Below are 23,342 nucleotides of genomic sequence, written 5' to 3'. Positions count from 1 at the left end.
ATCTCCCTATAAAAGTTTAATATGTGGTTTTTCCCCCCAACTCTCCTTAGACTTGGTGGAGGCCCAGATGATGCAAAGGAAATCATGCGTCATAGTTTCTTTGCTGGAGTAAACTGGCAAGATGTATATGATAAAAAGGTATGTCTTTATATGGCATTGAATAATCTGGCTTCTGCAAGGTGGTTTCAATGATAGTTATAGACTGCTATTCTCTGCAGTTAGCACTTTTTTTCCTTTGAAACTTTTTGTGTTAATACAAATGAATAATTATTCTGAACAAGATGTACTTACCTAATCCTTGTATTTTCACTAAAAATTTGTCAGTACACCAGAAGTAAATTTTGCAAACCAACCTTTTATTAAGTAAAGTCCACATTTTTTCCTTTTCTTTTCCTGGGCTTTCAAGAGAAAAGTACATGTATGACTCAAGATAATGTGAAAAATGTAATATCTTTTATCCTGAATTGTCATTTTATTTCTGCCTTCTAGTGAAAAGTTGTTTTATGAAAAAGGGAAATGAAGTGATTGTAAAAAACTCAGAGGAAAATTCTACTTTCTGATTGTTTGTTTAAAAGTAGAAACCTTTTTCAAACTTAAAGAGATATCTAAGAAAATTAAAATAGTGTTAAAACACTAAGCCAAAACAGCTTGTGGAGAAAGCAAATGCTGAGAATTCCACAAGAAAAGTTTTCTCCAAACCCAGTCCTGTTCCTGTATTGATCAACACTTTGAGAATTATTTTAGAAAATGAATTTATCTTACTTGGGAGTGAAACTCAATTCAACTTCAGTTGTTTTATATACAGAAACTGATTTTATCTCAGTATTTCTGTAAGAATTTACTTGTTGCTATAAACCCCTTATATTTTGTTAAAGACTTTTCTTTTTTTCCCAACTGTTCTACATTGTTAATCTGCCAGTTGAGCTGTGTAATTTTAAAAGATAGTTTTTTCTCCTTTTTTTTTTTTTTTTGCTTTGTTCAAATAAAAGGAAAATGGAAGACATACGACTGAGCAGAATATGTTTATGCTACAATGTCAATGATACAAACTGTTTTTTCAGTTGTTGTTGAACTGGAATTTTAAAAATGTGTGGTTGTTGGTGTGGTAACTTCTCTGACAAATACCGGAATTGAAATGAAAGCCTGTATATGATGATACAAAATATGGTACTCTGAAATTACTTGATACAAGTGTGATTTTTCCATGGCAGTATCACAAGGTTTCAATAAACTCTACAAAAAAATAATCAGAGCCAGTATATTAATCAGTTTACTTTATGAGCTCAATCACTTGTTGGTTATATAAGGACATCAAAGAGAAGCACTGTGAGTACAAAATCTAAATATACAAGTTTAGGACCTTTCTAGAGTAAAGGAAAAAAAAACCCACTAAAATCAATAGGCTTGCAATGTGCTAGGAATGGGTGAGAAAAGAAAAGCTGTTACATTATTCTTGCTCCCTTGAAAGACATTTCTTAATTATTTTACATTACTAATAGAACTTTCAATTCTACTCTGTGTTCAGCATATTAGTTAAGAATATATAGATACTGTTAAGTGCTTGTGCCTTGAGTCTTTCCAAATGAGCATTGCAAATGTGTTTCAGTCAAGATATTTTTTTAGCTATTAAAATAAAAGGAGGCATTTTGCAGATTAAAAAAAATATATATATATAGTTATATAAAAATATAAATGCCAGCACTTTGCTTTTATGCTTGTGGAAGTGGATATGACTTATTGGAATATTATAACTGGAGAAACTCTAGTCATTCTTTGTTTACTATGGATGATGTTGCTTTGAGAAACTAAATTTACCAGTGAAATATCAACTGAATTTCCTCAGCTGAACAGTTCACTTCAAGGATCATAGGAATTGCTTTTATGCAGTATTAGCACATAATGTGTCCTTTATGGAAAAACAAGTAATGAAAATGACTTCTGACAGTGTGCTTTTCTGTTTAATTAAAACTAGTTTTGTTCCTATTTGTTCCATACAAAGCTGTTCGCCTGGTTAAAATATCCAGTTGTTCCTTCTGCACACACAGTCTTACACTCTGAAGACTTCAGAGCTGTGCTCTGAAATATAATCCTCAAACACAATAATAAGGTTAATGAACTTTCATCAAATATCTTCATTAGACTGCTTACATGAATATTTTTGAGGTATTTTGGTATTCTAAAGTAACTTGGAGTATCAAATAAATTTGATTTTTAAATAGGTTTACTCTGTGCTTGCTTCTGTTGCTGTTTGTTGTTGGATGTAGTCTTCAGCAGTAGGGTCACTTGATGAAATTGATAGTGGATACAATAATTTGCATAGTAAAAATATTTCACAGTAATTTTGCCTGAGTTTTAAGCAATGTGGCACTGTAATTTTCTGGCTGCATTTCAGGAGTGTATTTTTGTTAGAAATGAAAGAACTGAAGTTCACTCTCAGAGTAATGGAAGCCAAAAAATCATGTGTATTCTGAGTAGTTGCTGGGTACATATTTTTGTACATGTGCACACTGTGCTCCTGTGCCTCTAATTTTACCTTTTTACTAGGTTTTCACTTTCCTGGTGTGATTAGAAACAGAATTACATATCTCTAAACTATTTCATGCTTTTCATGTGACAGACCACAGCTCTGTCAGGTCAAATGGATCCGAATGGTTAAATGGAATTACTGGGTTTCAGGTACTGCTAACTAGTTAACCTTATTTGGTACTGAGTAATGATAAAAAAATATTGTATGGCACACTGGAGCAGAGAAGGTAGTTGCCTTTAAATGAAAAATGTATAGTAGCTAGCATTTGTGGTGTGATGTATTTATTTTTGGCAGAAAAACCATGAGGGCATATGAAAGAGAGCAGCCTGTGCCAGGTTCATCCTGTGATCATCTCAGCTCTGATGAGTTTTTATCTCTCTGCCTGAGTATGAGATATTGAATAGTTTGGCAAACTTCAAAAGCCTATGTACTAAATAAAATACTTGTTTTATTTTTAGGTAGAATCAGGAAGCTGTTTGAAATTTCTCTGTTTCTCATGTAAGAATTGTTTTATTTTTATTTGGGTAGCAGACATACACTAAAGTTGTCACATGTTCTGTTTAGGGTCTTTCACTGAACAAAAAGCACATGGGCATTACTTGAAAGGTTGAAATTTGGGTATGTGTTCAGGCTTGCAGCTTGAAGCACTCAGTAACCCCATGACAAAGGAGGTCCAGACCTTTTAGCAAAGGACTCCAAGCATTTATCTCTGCAGCATTTGCACCTTTTTAATCTATCTAATGGTTTTAGCAAAGCCTGGTTTTCCACCTGCATATAATATGGATGAAAGATGAGAGAAACCATGTGGAAATTTGGGCTGAAACCTGTTCTGATTTGTCCTCCGATTATCTCTGAAGAAGAAAATTCGGAAATGCCAGCAAATGAATCTTTTGGTGCTGGGTAGGGAGCAGGGACAAGTGGCAGCAGTGGTTGAAGTGGGCAGCCTGGCTTTGATGCAGGAGATGCTTTTGGAGGTGCCTGTCCTGCTGTGAAGGCAGTGACTTTCAGCAGGAAATCTGGCAGCTGCAAGAAGCTGTTCCTCACCATTCAGTTGTGGCTGTCTTGGTTTACTCAAGACACAAACCCAGCAAATGATGAAATCCCATGATCCTAGGCCTGGGTTTTAGACCTGGCAAAATCTGCAGTATAACTATGATCTTAAATGCACATTTAAGTACTTCTGTGTATCAGATTGTAAAGGGAAAGGGTGGGAGGTAAATAGGAAAGTACCACCATTTGGTTTTAGGTTGTTGCAATTTGAATCATACTATTTTCGTACAATTATCTGCGCTGCCACAAAACCTGCAGAAGTTTTCCTCGTTGGTTGCTTTTGTGTTGTTGCCAGGTGAAGTTGTAAAAAGATCAGACAACATGTAACCAGTCTGATACTTCCATTGTGTTTCCACTGATACCTTAAACTCTATGGGCAGACCTAGATGTTGATTGCCACCCTTCTCCCAGCTGCTTGAATTTACAGGGAGTAAAGTACACATAAATGTGTCTGATTCTGAAACTTATGTTGCTGGGGGTTTGTGGTTTCCCTCTGTCATGGTAACAGGATTGCATCACTTGGAAAACAGTTTATCTATGGGTAGACCTCCCTGCTAAAGCCAGTTTTCCTGTGGACTTATGTCCTTCCACCACTGAAATTCCAGCTCCTTCTCCTCCCCTTGCCCAGGACCATCAGATGCAGGGTCTGTGGGGTGTTCCCAATTCCCAGCTGTGCTATGGCTGCTGGCTGTGCAGCAAGCTGCCTTTGGGGCTGTGTATGGGGAGGAACCAGTCCCTGCAGGAATGCTACTGACCATCTTGAAGCTCACCTCAAATTACCTTCTTTTGCCCAGGTAGAAACTCAGGTTTGAGGGGCATGGACAGGTATTCCTTCCATCAATTCAGCACAACTCAGCTGCAGTCTGTTGGTTGATGGGATTGTTACAATAGTGGAATGAGCTGAAGTTTTGTCAGGGGAGGTTTAGGTTGACTATAAGGAAAAGGTTCTTCACCCAGAGGGTGGTTGAGCACTACAGATTTCCCAGGGACTTGGCCATAGCACCAGCCTGGTGCTTGGCAGAGCTCAAGAAGTGTTTGGACAATGCTCTCAGGCACCGGTTGTGATTCTTGGGAATGGTGTGGTGCAGGGCTGGGACTTGTATGTGATGATCTTTATGGGTCCCTTCAAACTCAGCATAATCTGTGATTCTCTGAAAATTCCATTTAAATTAAAATGAGAAGAAAGATCAGATTGACTGTGTTAAGCATTATATGTTTCATTTGGTAGATTGAGTGTATCATGGTTACTTTGAGGTAGCTTCAGCCACTTCATATACAGCATTAAGACATGTGATTCCTGGTAAATTATCTTTGAGCAAGTAGTGCTCATATTTTCTCTCATACTGAAGTATATATAGTTGTTCACTAAGTCTGAGAAAGTTCAAGGTGTAGAATAAAGCCTGTACATTTCAGTGTACCTACAAAAGTCAGATACTGTGCCTGTCCCTTTCCTTCCTCTAGGAGATGGGTGTCAAATTTTCCAGGACTTGAATTGTGGAAAAACCATGGTGTTTCTCATATACTGCTCTTGATGGATGCCAAATGGAAATGCCATTCACTGAAGATAATGAAGACACTAAGAATTTGATATTGCTTCTGCTGTCATTTCTAACATCAAGCCTTTGAAATGGCCAGGGCAGATTCAGCTTGACAGATGGATATGAAATTGGATTTTTGTCTTGAACACAAACTCTTAAAGTCACTTAACTCACACTGAGTTTAGACTTTTATTTATTTATTTATTTGTACAGACACATGCATATCTATGCATATGTGTGTGTGTAATGCATAAACCCAGAAAATCTGTATTTCTGCTCCACAGAGTTGATTGTCAGGAAGTGCAGTTCCCAGGTTGGAGCATTTTTTCTTAACTGAGGCCACTAAAGAAAATTATCCCATACTAAAGTCTGGCAGCCAGGACCAAGCAGTGTAATCCTCTTGCAGACTGACTAGGCCTATGCTTAACAAAGACTTATCTTACTCCTTTTGGACACAGGTTACTGGATGTGCCTTCCAGTGCTCACATCTCTCTTGGACTTCTGATTTCTCATGCCAGAAATGAGAAAAAAACTGTGGCAATAGCATGTGGATACTATTTCCTTGTGCACCAGATGTGAAATGTTGCTGGCTGTAAAGTGGCATCTTCATGTTGTGGTCATCAAAGTGGTTGTTGATGTTCGGTGTTTTAATCTTTATCATTAAACCTCAGCTTCAGTCTCCCTTGGGATGTATGTGGGAGCTTCTGGAGTGTCACTCTAAGCATTTATCTCTGCAGCAGTTGCACCTTATTTATCTATCAGCACATCCATATAACTACCTATAATGATCTTACCTTTCCATACTTTTTGTGTTTCATTAACTACTTCAACATGACTCACAGTTGTTATAGACTGTGAAGTGAGGGTTCACTTTCTCTTTGCAAAGCCCTTGTAGCATGAAAGGTCCCAGGTGTACTTCAGAGCAGGAGTAGTTTGTTCAACTGCAAATGTGTGCTGCACCACTGAAAAGACATTGCTTCTTGTCCTTCACTTGAGGAAAATTTTCCCTAAGCTTGTATTTTCATTATTTTGAAATCAAAAGTTTTATTTTTTTATGAAATGACATTTTCTGTTTCTGTCCAGTAAAAATCATTCCAATCAGGGAAGTAGTAAAATTGTTATAAACTGGTTGCCTCATAATTTTTTTTTTCATACAGAATTTTTTGCTGAAATCTATGAAAGTGTCTTTTTAAAAGGATGTGATGGACACTTGGCCTTGACTACATTACTTGGCTTTTGTGTAGGCTTTGTTTTTTTGTTTGTTTGTTTATTGCTTTTGTGTTTTTTTTCTGTTTTTTTTTTTGTTTTTTTTTTTTTTTTCTTCTGTGTTTTTGGTGGGTGTTTTTGGGTTTTTTTTGGGTTTTTTAGAATGTTCTTTTCTCAGATAGAAAAGTGAGAATAAAATGGTGATGTGAGATGTTGCACTGGAATAAATGTGTTTTTAGGAAATGTGTGGCTGCATTGCTGGAGAGATGTACAACTTTGAAAATGAGATGTGCAATTTTGAAAATCTGCTTTAATAGCACAGAATTGTTTGGGATAGCCTGACTGCATAAAAAAATACTTTTCAAAAAGTGAAGGAATCTGTGCAATAAAATAGAATAGTTTGTTTATAAACATTGGATGTAATTTAATTTATACCTGGAATATTCTTCTGATGATGTGTTTATATATGTTAGCTCCTTAAGGATTTATTATACAATGCTCTGAATATTTATGTTGAAATACCTCTCTGCTGTTGTGTGTTTTCCATTCAGGACAATGTAAGGGAGGCTGAACTTAGTTTTGTAAAAGTATCAATCAGTTTTACTATATCTGTTAAGCATATAAAGTGATGGATTTGGTTTTGCTTAATAACTGCTTGCATTATTGCTGAAGATCTGGATCAGATGAAATCAGTCTTACTGTGTACAGATCATCTGTACATGACCAAGTTAATTGTTTGGTATTAATGTTCTGAAGTTGAGGAGACGGAGAACATGAACACCCATGCAAGGTGATAATATCAATGAGCCAGGATATAACCCGTTTCATTGAAAGGAAAATCAATTACACTTATTCTCAGGGCATGTTCTATATTGCATATGAGGAGATAGCACCAAAGGGCTCCTAGGTACAAGCAAGAACATTATCACAACACACACACACCATTTGCAGTGTCATACATACAAAACTGCTGTATTGTTTTTGGACTGCAATGTGATATTCCATCCTCAGTCTGCCTTCCAGTAAAAATTGATCATCAGTTCTTTTGATAGAGAAGATGGATAGTGAAGCTGGTTCAAAAGAGGGGCAAGGGAGTCCTGCCTGCAGGCTGAGAGTGGCTACCAGTGATTTGCTGTTGGGAAATCCCACACTCTGCTGTGAAAGCAGCAGGCAGGTTTAGATAAGCACCTCCCTTAAGCCTGAACTGGCCTTTTTTCAAATATAAAATTTAATTTCATATCGTGTAATATCTTTCAATGATAAGTTCAGATGAAGGCCTTCCCACTGAAAATAAAACCCCAAACCATACTTATTATACTCTCTGTGTAGTCTTTTTCTTTTTAGCTGTTTATACCACCCAGTTTTGGTGAAGTATCTTGAGATGCCTTTGCTTGACAGCTATGTGGGTAATTAAATTGGCCTGAAGAGTTTCTAGGTAATTATCTTTATGCAGCTCAATTTATCTGCAAGTCATGTGAGAGTGATACTTGGAATTTAGCATTGTTGTGCTATTGATTTGATTCTGAGCTGGTATTTTTGGGATTGACTCAAATGGCTATTATTATTTACTGGAAGTTAGAAACTCATCTGCCTCTCCACAGACCTATTTGTTTGATTTGGGGTGTAGCTTTGACTTGTAGTAATTCTGTTTTGTTTCTTGGTGCCTTTCAGCTTGTACCTCCTTTTAAACCTCAAGTGACATCTGAGACAGACACCAGGTATTTTGATGAAGAATTTACAGCTCAGACTATTACAATAACACCACCTGAAAAATGTAAGTCAGAAATTATACATAAGCATGATGTAACAATAATGTTTATAATAAAGCAGTGTGTAAGGTTTTTTCTGTTTGAATAGAAAAGCTGTTCTTAGTGTTTCTAATAAAAATCTTTGTGTGGAAATGTGTAAGAGTAACTCTCAATGACAGCTTTATTTTGAAGATACAGTAATTACAAAGCTTAAAACGTTAGCTCACTCTGAGTTGGATTTTTAGAGGCATTTTTGGTGTGGGCTTTTTTGTGTTGATTCTGTTTGGAGTTTTTTCATTTGTTTGTTGATTTGGGGTTTTGTTTGTTTGTTTTTAAATAAAAGAAGACACTGACTTCAAGTGGTAACTGGTTGGCAGTCAAGGTCCCAGTTCAGCAAAATAATTGGAACATGGGCCCTTCTTTAAGTGTGTGGACAGTGCTGGTGTCTTCAGTGGGCTGTATAGCTTTAATAAGATGAATATATTTTGAAATACTTTGAAGGCAATGCTTTGAAAAAAATCAATTACTTGAAAATTAAATATCCTATCAGGTCCCGTGCTTCAACAGTCTTAAAAATGGTGTTAATGTGGATGGCACTGGACCTTGCAAAGTTTCCTTATTGTTGTGAATGTGATTTCACCATGGTTTGTGTTTTTGTCATGTTGTGTTTCACACAAGAATCATTATCTGATCAGCCTAGCTAGGGCTTTACAGTTACTTACCAAGCCAGAGCAGTTCAAATCTTGGTCCTGAGTTCTTAAAGAATTTTCTTTCTTTTATTTTGTTTGTTTCTTTATATTGGAGGCTGAGAAAGGAGGATTACAAAAGTAAAGGCTTAGTTATGGTTGCTTAACCTTTCATAAAGCAATCTCATTTTCTGATGTTTTAGGACTCACAGATTAGCTGCAGTTTTCTGTTCATATATAGATCTTGAGTATTTTCTGGATTTTACATTCTTAGTGTCTGAACACAATCACAGAAACATAGAGTGGTTTGAATTGGAAGGGACTTTAAGGTTCATCTGATTCCAATCCTTCTGCCTTGGGCAGGGGCATCTTCCACTAGACCATGTTGCTCACAGTCCATAATTTAAGTGATTTTAAGTCTTTTCTGCTGTGAAAAAAAGAACCCTTTCTTCTCCTGTCTATCTTGATAAGAATTTGTTCGTCTTTGTAACGAACAAATTTTACTAATATTTGGATTAACTTGGGTTCTGTTGATTTGATATTAGATCAGGATTAACTCTAGTTTTTATGTGTAGAATATATGAAAATGCAAAAGACACAAAATTCTGAAAGGCTGTATATCATTACATTGTTAGAATAACAGTCTCAGCAGGAGTCTTTAAGAATAAGCACTGTTAAAAAGCCATGTGAGGAATGCACTTCCAAATTCTCAGAGTCAGGTAACATCTGGTGCCTGCTTTCCATTGGCACTGGAGGAATTATATAAATAAAAATATTTATGAATTTGGCTTATTCCATATTTCTTCTGATCCCAGTAAATACTGTAAAAATAAATAGTTTACTAAAAATAATATAGCTAAGAATTGAAACACATAGAACCTGTGTGAATTGTTAATTTTGTAGCTGTTTTTCCTTTTAACTCCCTTTGAAATGGAGGAATATTTAAATATATCTACAGTAAGACTATAATTTCCTGAGCTCAGCTCAAGAAATTATGGAAACTGGCAGCCTCAATTGGCACTTGGCTTCTGTGCTACCAGAAGCTGGGTGTGCTGGCATGTTTGGATTAGCCTAGAAGGGGTAGTTGTGATTGAGGTTCTCAGGTGGTAGTCAGAATAAAATGAACCAAACAATCAACCTGAAATAAATTGTGACTTTTGGGCATGCTGTCCTTTCAGTATCATCCTTTTGTGTGAACATAAGCTTACATGCGTAACTGAAGTTTTACTTTAACTTGAGCCTTTAATCTCCGCATTGAACCGTGACAGATGTACTCCATATCAGGTGAATAATAAAATTTTATTGCAAATATACTGATGTTTTGAACTTCTTCCTTAACACAGATGACGAGGATGGTATGGACTGCATGGATAATGAGAGGCGGCCGCATTTCCCCCAGTTTTCCTACTCTGCAAGTGGACGAGAATAACTTTTTAGTTCTGCTGCTTCACTGTCATCTTAGGTTTATCAGTGAAAATGATTCCTGAACATCACCACCAGTACTAGATACTACTAAGATAGCAGGGGCACTTTCAGAGACCATTCCAAATTGAACAAGTTTCTTTCCCAGACCTACCTAAAATCTGTTCTGGTTTTGCATGACATATGAGATTCTCCTTACTCCGTTCTCCTGCTGTTGCTGCTGCCCACAGTCTCAGTATAATAGCAACATCAAGAAGTTACTAACAGTTTCTTTGAAGGTAAATGACTTGACTTCAGCATTGTACACTTTGTGAACAAGTAGTCATCTATTTTTCCTCACAGTGGAGGCTAAACAAAAGCTGCGTTGGTCCAGCTTATCTTCTTCCAGAAGATGAATCAAAAATTGTAATTAGTCTAAACAGACTAGGTGATAACATTTTCTTGCATCTGTTTGTGCTGGTTAGAATGAGGAAACGTAGAGGTGGTGATGTACATGTGCAAGGTTTCTGTTAGGCATATCATTACTTGAAGCAGGTCTCTCTCATTAACATCTGGCTGGAATTTGTTTGGGAAATGTTTGAGAGAAGGACTTAAATTGTTGATATATATAAATATATATATATATATATATTATTTTTTAATTACTGTTGGATACTACAGAAGAAGCAGAAGGGCTGGGCTCACCCAGCCTGCCACTTAGAACTTCCAGGTTCATGTGCAATCTTGGAGAATTGAACATTATACATGCAAGAAATGAAGGCATAAAAGCAGCAGTTGAAGTTGTTCAAGGGGTTTTATAATTTTCACCAGATAACATCTTTTTCATGCTTTTCTCTTTCATGATATGTATCACCTCTGATGGCTGAAGAATGTAGACAGGCATAATAGTATTGCTTTTCACCAAAATGTGTGCACCAAGGTAAACAGGTGTTTGCCTTACTGGTTTTTATTTTGAGTTTGTGAATTAGTTTCCTCTCCAGGTGTTTAATTCCCAATTTTTTTTTTTTGTTATACTGCAGTAGTATTTATTTTTAGAGATAAGTTTTGTATATGTCATGTTTGCAAATGCTGCTACATCTTAGAACAGGCTTATAGCAGTTAATTTTGTAATATATGGAAGGACTGTACAAGCTGAAGGGAATAATGCACTTTTCTCCCATGTGGAAATTTTAACAAGGCTCTGAAATTGTACATACTGCTTAGAACCAGATTTTTGTGAATGAAATACTGTCTTTTAACAGTTTGGCAGTGGAGGTGGGGATTTCCAACCTCGTGCCAAAGGGTTAGAAGTGAACAGACAAAAAAGCTACATCTTATGCACCATTTAGGATAAACATAATGTAAGAGCCTGACAGCCCAAGAGAAAATGTCTGTTCTATATGAAGGAATTGCATTTGAACAACAAGATCACAGTGATTACAAGAAAAGCACTTTATTTTAACAATTAAAATAGTAAATTTCTGGGATCAGCCATTCTCAAGGAAGATTTGCCCTCAACCAAAAGAGTCCTGAAACCCAGGAGGTTATGTGTGACCATGGTACCTTATTGACTGAATTTCAAACATCACAACAAACACTCCACTGGTAGGGATACGTCTTTCCATTTCCGAAGATCTGTATCTAACAGAACATGTGCATAAACTTTAGCTTTGATCTTCAGCAATGATAATCTTAATAATAAACCCTTTGGTGCTAGGAGTTGGGGCGTGATATGGCACAGCGACAGAGCGTGTGCACCGTTGCAGGTGACATCGGGGAACCCCACTCTGTGGGATTATCATTGGAAGTATCTCTGCGTTCAGCTCTTGTTAGCTCCCACAAAGACTGTGATATTGCAGAGTATTCCTGGTTGTGTTGTGTGAGTGAGTCTGAGAGATGTTCCTACAGAGATGCCTTAGCCTCTTGATGTGGAAAGTTGAGTGCCCAAGCATGAAGCCCACTGCTGGCAGTGCATGTGCTGGGATGGTCAAGGGGTAGATGGGCATTTTAGCAAGGCAGCTAAAGATGCAGAGTAACTTAGACAATTTTTCATGTTTCATGTTTTATCTTTAATAATGGATGGATAATCAGATAGAAATATATCATGATGTATATTCTAACTGCATAGGATTTCATTATGTCACCGTGTAACACTAAAGACATGTAGATGTTGTCCCTGTGCAGAGAGAGAGGAGAGCAGCAAATGCATTGCAGGTCTGTCCTGGACTGGTGGTGAAGAGGTGTCTACACTGACACAGTGCGCGAGTGACTGAAATAACGAAGTACTTAACAGACGGGCATTAATTAGTTCTCTGCAAAGTTCTTGTACTCACAGACTGAAACTATGGTGATTCAAAATCTGTGTTACATGCCTGTGTTTTCTCCCCTATGTTTTTAGCTTGTAATAGCAATAAGTTTCTTGGCACAGGGCACCTCCAGCCAGTGGCCAACTGGCTGTGGCACTGGCCAGCAGCTCCTCATGGCAGCGATGCCCTGTGCTTTGCTCTCCGTTGTGTAGCCAGGTAGTGTGCGGTTTGCAGGAGGGGCCTGGTACTGAACTGTTTGTAAACCTTTTAAGACATCACTTTGCATTGCATTGTCTGCCTTCTGCAACATCAGTAAACCAGTTTATGATGCAGAGTCAGCAGCCACCTTGTGCTGCCCAGGCCTAGGGGATTCTCTCTTACCAGTGTTAGATGACAGAGAAGTGGAAAAGCAGTGCTGAGAGAAACTTTCAAAGCTCTTCTGCTGTCTGCGGTTGTGGTTGAATTTGGACAGGAGATGGTGACTGGTTGTCTTGGTGAGCCTTTTGAGCACAGTACATTTCAGACCTTGACTCCAGCTTGTACTGACTTCCATGACATACAGTATGCCCTCTTGTACTGCAGCCATCTCAGAGGAAATAAGTCAATTCTGTTTGGATTTTGGCAGTTTTGCACACAGCTTCGCTTTCCACACTAATCCATCTTCCAGTACATTCCTGTTGCTTAAAGAACATTTATTCCAGTATTGTTTTACCTTTTTTTCCATCTTATCTTGTGGCTTCTTAAAGCTGACTGTTCTTGCAGGGGCCATGTGCTTCTCCTAGAGTACAAAAGTAAGGTCTTTCCTTACTAATTGCAGGGTCTATATATTACACCTCAATGTACACACTTTGCTGCTACTGTTTGTACTGTCTACAGTAGAATTTCCTTATCTTGCTCCTGGTAGTGCATTACAGGCAAGCATGAAATGTAAAGTATTTATTTAAATAAAAACTTCTAAATGGGTAATTGAATTACCTCCCTGTAGCTTTAGAGTTTGTGACTTTTCTTGACCTTGCTAGTTCTTTCATTAGATCCATGCAAGATCTAGTCATATGGTTAAGGATATTAAGCAGACACGACTACGAACCCAAGAAACCGTATTACTGTCAGTCATACTTAAACTGTTTATTTCCTTAAGTATATGACCCACAAGGATGTGAAGTAACTACAAGAAACTGTTTTTCTACACTGTACATCCTTAGTATTTTTACACGTATATGATAGGGATGCACATTATTTTCCTTCGTACAGACAGCTTAAATAAAGCACTATGTCAATCTGCTACTTCTGTGTTTTTTAATGCTAGTTTGTTCTGGAGGATTGTAAATATATATATATATATATATATATATATATATATATATATGTTCAAGCTTGCCACAGAGGTCGTATTTTTTTATATCTGCACATTACTATTAAATATGTTAGAGGATAAAATTCTTAAGTTGTCCTGTGTCAGAGAAAGAAAAATGGAAATGAGAAGGCTATATTGCAGATTACAAAAGATTTCTCAAGTTTTGGGTTAAATATTTACTTCATATTTTAAAGTAATTTTATATAGGTTAGATGTTTCAATCCTGAAATGCACAAAGAATTTACTTAATTTCTTCTTACAAGAAAATGTACATCATTATTTTTTTATCACTGTATATATAATGATCTGTGCATGTTTAGTTACAAGTTTTATTTGCTGTGAAGTCCTAGTGATAACTGTAACTCGCTGTGACATATTTCAGATACTGGGTGAACAGTTTCAGCTTGTAAATGATTAAGTTACAGTATTGTCAAAAAAAAAAAAAGTTTTTATGACTAAGCAAAATGTATCTGTGCTTTGGACTGAGGCTGTTTCCATACAGGTGGTTCCTGTTAACTCTCTGATATGCATGTCACTTATAAAAGTAAATTTGGGTTACACTTTTAAAGATATGCTCCTATGAGAACATCCACCATTTAAGTGATTTTCAGCTGATGAAATTCTTGGCCTCATATCCCACAGCTAGATGATGTTTGGGCAAGGAGAGGCAAGAAAGGGAAGGTGGGATTTGCAGGGCACTGCAGAATGGGACTCTTTGAAGCCCATGGGCTGGTCCAGAGGTGTTTGAGCTAGCCAGCCTGGAGGGCTGAGTGTCCCTAAAGCAGTGGGTCATCTGAGTTTTCTGACAGGTTTTCTGCTCTCTGACGTGAATGCTTCTCAGGAATAGAGGTACTTCATCCAGGTCTCAGGTTTTTTCCTTTATTTTTTCTTCCTTTTTTTCCTCCACCACCTTGTAATAGGAAAGAGCATCAGGGAGACAGCCATCCATTAGTTCAGTGGTGTCAGGATGTCAGTGACCAGGACAAAACTGCAGCAGTGACAGGACTGCCTGCTTAGGCTGCATCCCATGTTGTGGAATCACACTCTGTGTGCTGACCTGGATTTGACTATCAGGTCTGATACTTGTAAAATTTGTAAAACCAAGCATTCAGTGCTTAAGTAGAAGCAGAGGAATGTGGGGAGGGATATGAGACAAGTAGGCCTGGTGCTGTAATGACTTACTAATTGCTACAAAGTAGAGTAACTTCTGCAGGGGAAGTTACTCCTTGTGGACTACCAGCAAGACAATAGTTGCACCTATGCCTGGGATGAGTATGAAAAACCCACTTTGAGCTATATATATACTGGCAGCCCAGGACCCTTTGTTGAAATCCGACTCAAACATGCACGTGGGTGGCTGGCAGTGGGGTCCTGCATGTGGCCACCAGAAGCCACCTGATAGGTGAGGCAAGTGCAGAAAGGTGGAGGGTCCCAGTGTGCTCTAGGGTCTCAGTGAAGCCTAAGTGTCAGGAATAGGTGCCCAAGTTCCTTTGCACACGTAGCCTATAGGCACTGTCTCCTATTTAAACACACATTTATGCTGTGAAATAATAATAATAATAAAAAAAAAAAGTTGAAGTTTGCATTTCCTAAATTTATAAATGTATAATTATAAATCTTAACTGTGTAGTAACCATCTATAAAGTAGTGACACTTAAAAAGCTGTCAGCCTGACTACTGTGAAAAATTCTGAATTTAACTAAAGAGGGCTTTCCTTCAACAGCCTTTCTTCTCTCTAAAGACCTGAGGCCTTTCTCAGCATGCTCAATGTCTGTGAAGCTGTTCAGGGAGGTGATCAGATGTGTTTGGCAGTTTTGTATGGCAGGAAATTGAAATAGGGAGGAAAAATCACTTTGATGTTAGGGCTGTACCACTAATAATTCTTAAAATACAAGGGAAGGAAGGATTGTGTTCCACACCCAATGTTAATTTATTGCATGTGTTGTTACTCTTATTTTTGTTATGTTTTCTGTGTTCATGCTGGCTGAAGTAGCTTTATTGCTGGGGAACTGTTCTTTGCGCTTTTTTCACCCCCTTTACCAACTACATTGAAAAAAATAGATGTAGAAACTTTTGTGTGTGTAGCACTTTAAATTACACTAGATAGCAAAATACTCAGATAAACTCTTTCTAAAACAGTTGGGTATTTGAAAAGTAACCTTAAAAAACATGAGCGCACAGTTAACCAGAAAAAAGCCCTCCACCTGTACCCTCCTAATGTTCTGAGTTCAATAATTTGAAGCCAAGTTCACCTGGTGCCCTGAATATGTGCTGGTGGAAAAGTCCAGTTTCACCACTTCAGTGTGGAGCCCATCACCTCTTGTAATGGTTCCTCTGTAATAATCAAGGGCTCCTTTCTCTTAAAGGCCTTGTTCAGTGAATGTTTTAAAGGGGAACCTGAACCATGGAAATTCCTCCACATTAGGTGGAATATTTCTCAATCTTCTCTTATGCTTTTCTGATTAGTAAGTAGTTGTTGGGGCTCTCACTTTTTATATGAAAGTGACAAATGTCCTGTTGAATAAAGTTCCCAGGTATATTCTGGTACTGAGTTTGTAAAAAGGAGGGCAGTGTACCTGTGCAGCAATTGCAAACAGCCCCCTTCTCCCTCCTCCCCCTGCACATGCTTTCCCTTGAATTCAGGACAGAACAAGGAACTTAGAGAACCTATTAGGTTTATTGATATTTCAGTCTGTAAATAATATAGACATGTATGTTCAATTATGAAAATAGATAAAAACATTTTATAAACATTGTACAAATTGTTGACATCCACACCACGTGATAGTTGTTAAAACTAGCTTGCAAGCCTGTCTTTTCAGAAAAATCTCAGCTGTTGTCCTAGAAAGTTTGGTAGGCTGGTAAGGCTTCAAAATATTTGTGATTCTGTAGTGAAAACCAAATAGAAACCAGCTGAAATTAGGTAGCAGGTGTGCCTGTTTTCTGCAGAGGTGTCTTTGGGTGAGCCTCAGACAAGTTTCAGCCAGGTGCAGAGCAGACCTGAAAGATAAAAGGAAGAGATGGGTAGTCTGTATGGCAGTGCCTGTGTTTCTCATTTGTGTCACGTCAGCCTGTGTCACGTCAGCCTGCAGACAAGTTCTCAGAAGAAAAATAAAAACTGGTTAAGACTGCAGTAAGGCAGAGTAAACAAGTACAGTTTCAAAGCCTGCACTGTCTGTGGGCTTGATGTCCTCAACTCTTTCTAACCTCAGAAGTCTTACAGGTAGCAAGAACAAGAGACATCTGATTGCTGAAAAACAGGATCTCCATGAGCTTTTGACATGGCTCCTGTTTAGCAGTAAATAAGTGAGCTCTTGTTTTGGGGCACGTCTAAAATCCTGCCCCTTGCCCCTTCCAGGAAGAAGGTGGCAGGGTTTTGCCAGAGGGTGTTTACTGTGCAGTGTTCAGCATGTGTCTGGGGTGGGCAGCTGTAGCAAAACAGGAAACTGTTGCCTTGGTGCTAGTATGAAACCTCTGGTGAGAAGGCTAATTCGCAGTTTTGAAGCTCTTGCATAGCTGTTGTTTGTGCTTCCTCGGTAGCACTTAAGGACTGAATTGAGCAAGATATCAAACTATTGAAGCTGGGGGAGCTACCTTGAATTAAGCCCCTGCAGTACTAAAAATTGAATTTAAGAGATGTACATGACCTCAGAAAGAAAAATAAACTTTCTACTTTGGCTGGTTTTGCATTAGAAGACTGAAGGGTTTTTTTTTTCCTCTCCTTAGTTGGTTAGGCTGAATTAAAGAAAATTCATGAAGCTGCAGTTCATTAAAGAATGAAAAAGAGTAACATGGTGGTTTTTTCCCCCAAAATACATGCACCAACATCAACTGCTACAGTTGTGTTTGCGACCAGTGCAAGGAACTATGGCAATGGAAAGCCTTGGGGCTTAAATTCCTTGTCAGTGCCTAGGTAGTGACAACCAGAAGAAACACTGCACTCTGTGGTGCAGTGACCCTCAGCATCAGAGTATGGGCAGAACCCAAAAACTCAACTCCTGAAGAAGTTGAACTCCTGGAAATTTCTGTTGTGGGTGTCCTTCCACACCACAATTACCTAGTCCTAATGCTTTGTGAGATGCAGAACCTCAGCTTGATTGATGAAGTGGGCCAAATCTCCTGACTCCAGCCTGGCCTGAACCTCTTCACAAAGCAGCAACAATCCTGTCAGAATCTCTGTACCACACTGTCCCAGGGCCCAAGTATTAAAGCTGTCATTTAAGGTGTGCTGTTTTCTAACGAAAGGGGTACAGCTGTCATTGTCACATTCACGTAATTGGTAAACGAGTTGCTTACTGGACAGTCAGGGTATAGGGGCCTTTCCAGTCTTAGTTTCTCCTCCTCCCAAGAATATTTTGGTTTTCAGTGCACAGAATGCTGCAGCACACAGTGCCCAGGTTCCTCTGGGCACTCCCTTCTTGCCTCAGTGGCATCTGCTTTAACAGGCTGGAAGGGTTTGTGGGAGTGAAACTGCAGATGCCCGACTGGTTTATTTTATTGCTGCCAGCTATACTGGGAGGAGGGAAGAGCAACTGACTCCCTGTTTGATTAGAAAGCACTCAGGTGGCTTCAGTGCCTTAATCCTCCATTGCATGGCTGTAAAACCCAAGGTGGAACTCTCAGGAGGGCCAGGCTCAACTCCTTAGCTGGTGCCCAGCTTTGTCCAGTAGCCAGACACTGTATGGGATGTACAGGACTCCCACAGCTGCAGATGCACAATCACTGAGGAGCTCAATACTTGAAGCCTCATGTCAGGGCAGTCAGACATCAAACCAGAGGTTTATCTTTATCCCTTCCTGTCATGGTTTAACTCACATCACTTCTGATTAAACTCCATCCAAGCAGAAGTGAAGATTTTCATCTGCTTAAAGAAAACCCACAACATCCACCAACCCCATCTGTGGACTGTCACTGGCTGTTACAAACACCTGGCAGAGGCACCATCTTTGTGCAGTAAGACTGCACTAAGATAAAAGCTCTCTCCTAGTAACAAAAGCAATCTTCAGGTCTCCTGAGGTTGAGGGCCATGTAAGGATCACTTTAATCACTTTTGACAGCAGAGATGGATGACCTACCTGTTTGCTGGAAATAAGGCTCCTCCTTCTGTAATGCATAATAAAAATTAAAAAGCAAACAGGGCACTTGGGACACACTGCTGCATTAACCACTGGGACCTCACAGGATATTCCTGCTGACACAAGAAAGGAAAGCAAACCCCTGCCCTAGAAGAGCTGTAATTCTGACAGTGCTGAGTGACTGAGGCAAGGACGGGAGCGCAGGCACGGGTGAGTGTACTTTAACTTCATTTTAGCAGAAGGGTGATCAGCTCACAGACACACTGGCTGTGACAAAGACACAGTGAGTGTACTTTAACTTCGTTTTAGCAGAAGGGTGATCAGCTCACAGACACACTGGCTGTGACAAACACGTCTGTAAGGAGGGAAGAGAGAGCTTGAGAGGCTCAGCCATACGGAAAGCACAGGGAGAGCGTGGGTTCCTGGCCAGAGGGAGTCTGGCTTGCAGGAGGAGATCTTTGTGGGGAAGTCAGAGCAGCAGCACAGGGTGACAGCCCTCGATGGAAGTAATCCTCAAGGTCCAAATCCTGCCCGTCTGTGCTCTCACTGGCTCAGCTGGCCAGCAACCCCTTCTGGCAGCTGGGGTCTGTGAGGGGATTATCCACCAGAACAAATACTTATTTCTGTCACACTGATGGACACCAAGACAGATCCTGCAAGAGAGGCATCCCAGCTCTCACAAATACACTCATGCCTGGTGGGGGGTGCTGAGGTTTCCAGCAATCTCTGTCTAGATGTTTGTTTGCTTTCTGTGTGCATTTATTTAGTATTCTGTATTTCATACCTATGTAGGAGGGCAATTAAATATCTTTTATCCTCCTGCCTTAGGGTGAGTTCCAATGTGTAAGAAACTTTCAAAGGTAAAAATTCCAAACCTGAGTGTTCCAAAAACTTTCAAATTGAGAGGTGTAAATGCCATAATTAAAATTTGATTACCTTTACCAGGTCCTGAGTATGCTCATGTAGCCTGTAAAGGAATGCAGCATTCAGCAGGACCAGGTACTTCTTTTATGATTTCTTTTCCTTCACTTTAAAAACCTGAATTTTCCTTACAGTGTCAAATGACTTTTCCAAGAAAAACAGGCTCTGAACACATGAGAATGTAGCTGAATTTAAAGACAGGTTTTTTATTTTCCTTTCTGCTGTCTTTTCCCCCGTACAACAAACACGTAACACTAGAAATAAAAACTACAGTGGAAGTAACATGACTTTTGAAAACAAATCCTATCAAGGCTTAGGACTTGTTAGGGATTGTTGGCTAGGTCAGCTAGATTCAAGTAAATGATGCAATTTTAAATTCTTTAAAAGTTCAATAACTCTTACAAGGCAGTAGGAACAGCTATAGCTGTGTTGCACTACTGTAACTCAGACAGCACTGCTCCCAATACAAATATCTACATAATATTCTTTCAATGTGACACGAACTGTTACGATTTATTACAAAACCAATTGCCAATTGCAGCCTTTCTGAAGAGATAGGGATGATTCAAGCTTCCCCAGATAGAAAATACCGGAAGCAACAAAATGAAGCATTTTAAATCAAAAGGCAAACATCTAGGGACTATCCAGACACAAAGTACCTGGGTTAAATCTGAGATCTTCCAGAAGTTTCTACCTAGCTAAGAGGTGTATATCCACCTTTCCCTTCAACTTAGATATTTAAGATTTTTTTTTTTATTATTCTATTAGGTAAACTTGCCTTTACTATTGAGGGCTTGTCCTTAAATTTTTAGAGTGCTTAAAGAGAAAAAATCAAAGCACAAAAAGCTTCAACAGTTTCAAACCCAAAAATGTTTCAAACACTTCCTTCTTCCTTTTGTCTTTTAAGTGTTTGCCAGATTCAACTCACATCTGCAAATAGTTTTAGTTGTGCTCTCCTTTCCTCTCCTCCCCATTCTATATATAGGATATAGAAAAAAAATACCTACTTATGCTCATTTCTCTTTATCCATCCAGGTTTTTACTTGATTCCATCTGTGTCCTGTTTGAGATCTGCATCCCATTTTTTCCCTGAAATATGCAACTGCAGTTACTAGAGGCTTATGTTCCAAGATACAACAGCACATTTAAGTTAGCGTATTTTACATAATCTTTAAAAGATTAGGTAATGGTTGATTGCTTCCACCTCCTTGCCCTCCCTCCCAAAAGAACCTTAATAAACTTGGTTAATTATAAAAGGACAACTACTGGACAATATAGTAAAATGTGGAATATGAGGTCACTTTAACCTTTGATGAACATTAACTATGCAGTTGTTTGGTTTCAGTATTTCCATACTAACTACAGGTATCCTTCTGCAAAGAGCTTCAATTTATGGTGAACTGTTCTTCAGTTTCCTTAAAACAATTGTCTGATATTCCAAGCAGCTCTTTTGGGCTGAATTCCAGTTCCCAGAGAACCACCATTGCTTTAAATATCTGCACATAGATTTTTAGGGCTCATTCTGTAATAAGTTTTTCTATCATTCCTCTTTTCTGAGTGTTCTCAACTTAAAAAGTATCCTATGGAGCACATTGAGCTTCTGCCAGTCAAGTCTTGATAGAAATGTAATATTTGAATGATGTTTTTCCTCTTTTGTATGATTTTTGTACTTCTGCCCAACTCCATGAAAACACAATCACTTCCAGATAAAACAGATTATCAGTAACAAAATCCCTGTGGGCCATGTAAAGTCTGTTCACATTACCAAGAGTGCTTTTCTTAAAGCAGAAATTTTAATTTATTTAAACTACCTCCTTAACCTCTCTTATAGAGAGAACACTCATGTTGCCCTAAAATTTGCCAGTAGTTACTACAATGCTGATAACCTTACACACCAAGTTTGTCTACTAGAACAGGAAGTCCTGTAAAACCAAACACTTGGACATGATTAGGGTCTCAATAAAGTATGGATTTTATTCTCCTAAGTTAAACATTTACTGACTTCTACAGATAAAAAGCCTACAAAAATAGTATGATTTAAGTACTTTAAAGTTCTAAGCCAATTCATGTCCTGTTTACTGCTAGGTGTGCTACTAGACCAGATTTCCTATACTGAGTGTCCTTTGTTACCATGTTAAGCAAACTCCAGCTATCCTGGGCAAACTCATGAGTTTGAAAGTTAGAAACCATTGTAATTTGATTTGTGACTGAGTAAATTCACTAATTCAACACTGAGTTTGATTATCTGATAGTTTTACTTTAAACCTCATTCTGTGCTTGTTAGTTCTCTTCCTTTTTCTGAAAGAAGGAAAAAGAAAAAACCCAGCCCTGCAGTCTTCTCCCTTATTTCCAAAGCACATACTGGCCAAAGAACAGTGGCCAAGACAAAAAAAGCCAGAACAGCCTATAGGAAGCTACAGTTTCCTAGGGACCACTGGAAGCAACAATCAGAACTGCTGGAGAAGCAGTGCTGTGATTAGTGCCCAGGCAAGATTGATTGTACATTCACCATCTCACATTGGGTGCATGAATCACAGAATATCTTGAATTGAAAGAGACCCACTGGGACCATCAAAGCTCAACTAGTGTCTCTGCATAGGACAATCCCAAGAGTCTCACCATGAGTTGTCATTGAACAACAAAAAAAAATAAGTAACTTTTAAAAATAAAGAGAAAAACATAATGAAGTGATAGAGGACTTCAGTCTGACAAATGGCAGCAAAACCTCTAAGCAGTTATCAATATCAAGTTACCATTTAAACATAAATGATGTTAAAGAACAGATTTCCCTTTTCGCTGAAAAAAATATTCAGATAAGAAAGCTAAAAACTGTACCTTAAAATAACTTCTGTGTTTTATTGTCACTTTAAAACACTTTTTTCATTTAGTTTATATTTAAGTTAGAGTCAAGTTCAGCTACCTTTCCAACTGCGTGAATTTTTATTTTAATTTTTATAAGGTAATGCTGTATTTAAAAGAACAACAGCAACAAAATCCAGCAGCTGAAATCAGACTGCTGGCAGATTTCTCTGCTAAAGCAGCAGAATATTCCCCTCAGACTTTCTTTTCTTTTGGCACAGTACCTGTGTTCGCAGAAACTGCACCTCTTCTGTAAGCAGGTGCTTCTCTTTGAAGAGCTGATTCTGTTTGTTGAGCAACTCCACTAACTGCTGAGCAGTGGCCTGGCAGTGCTTGTCAAGCTGCTGTAACCTGGAAAAGAAATAGATAAAAGGGTTGCAGAGCATCTGAAATTGGAGTTCATGGAAGAGGCTTTGGTGTTTGCAGTGGTGGTGACAGTGCCCAGAGTTCAGGCTGAGACTAAAGTATTACTCCTAGGATGGGCATTAAATGTATTTTCACACTTTAAATTAACACTTTTAAAGGTTTGCACTTTTAATTTAGAAACTTTACGAGGACATGACAACAAATCTGCTTTGCTGTGACATCAGTAAATACTGCAGGAGTGCATCCCAACACCTGTAGCTAAGCAAGTGGCACACTCTGTAGCTGCTTCAGTAACTCTCTTCTTG

General features: G+C 38.5%; 2 protein-coding genes across 11 annotated transcripts in view; one reads left to right on the top strand and one right to left on the bottom strand.

The window, feature by feature from the left end:
* The window catches only part of AKT3 (AKT serine/threonine kinase 3), a 146,366-nt gene extending 132,620 nt beyond the window's left edge, over positions 1 to 13,746 (top strand). For all 5 annotated transcript variants that reach the window (XM_021550421.2, XM_021550420.3, XM_021550423.3 and 2 more), the window contains 3 exons: positions 51 to 138; positions 7,993 to 8,095; positions 10,099 to 13,746. In XM_021550421.2, coding sequence (XP_021406096.1) covers positions 51 to 138; positions 7,993 to 8,095; positions 10,099 to 10,184 — 277 coding nt within the window. In that variant the 3' untranslated portion in view covers positions 10,185 to 13,746. The remainder of the gene's footprint in view (positions 1 to 50; positions 139 to 7,992; positions 8,096 to 10,098) is intronic.
* A 2,728-nt stretch (positions 13,747 to 16,474) lies between these two features.
* SDCCAG8 (SHH signaling and ciliogenesis regulator SDCCAG8) overlaps positions 16,475 to 23,342 on the bottom strand; it is a 105,529-nt gene continuing 98,661 nt past the window's right edge. For 4 of the 6 annotated variants that reach the window (XM_021550418.3, XM_021550417.3, XM_021550415.3 and 1 more), the window contains 2 exons: positions 22,896 to 23,022; positions 16,475 to 20,901 (listed from right to left, as the gene is read on the bottom strand). In XM_021550418.3, coding sequence (XP_021406093.2) covers positions 20,836 to 20,901; positions 22,896 to 23,022 — 193 coding nt within the window. In that variant the 3' untranslated portion in view covers positions 16,475 to 20,835. The remainder of the gene's footprint in view (positions 20,902 to 22,895; positions 23,023 to 23,342) is intronic. The other 2 variants (XM_021550414.3, XM_021550416.3) reach the window with 2 other exon arrangements.

This window comes from Lonchura striata, chromosome 3, assembly GCF_046129695.1.
Source record: "Lonchura striata isolate bLonStr1 chromosome 3, bLonStr1.mat, whole genome shotgun sequence".
Taxonomy (NCBI): domain Eukaryota; kingdom Metazoa; phylum Chordata; class Aves; order Passeriformes; family Estrildidae; genus Lonchura; species Lonchura striata.
This window is presented reverse-complemented; position numbering and strand designations above follow the sequence as displayed.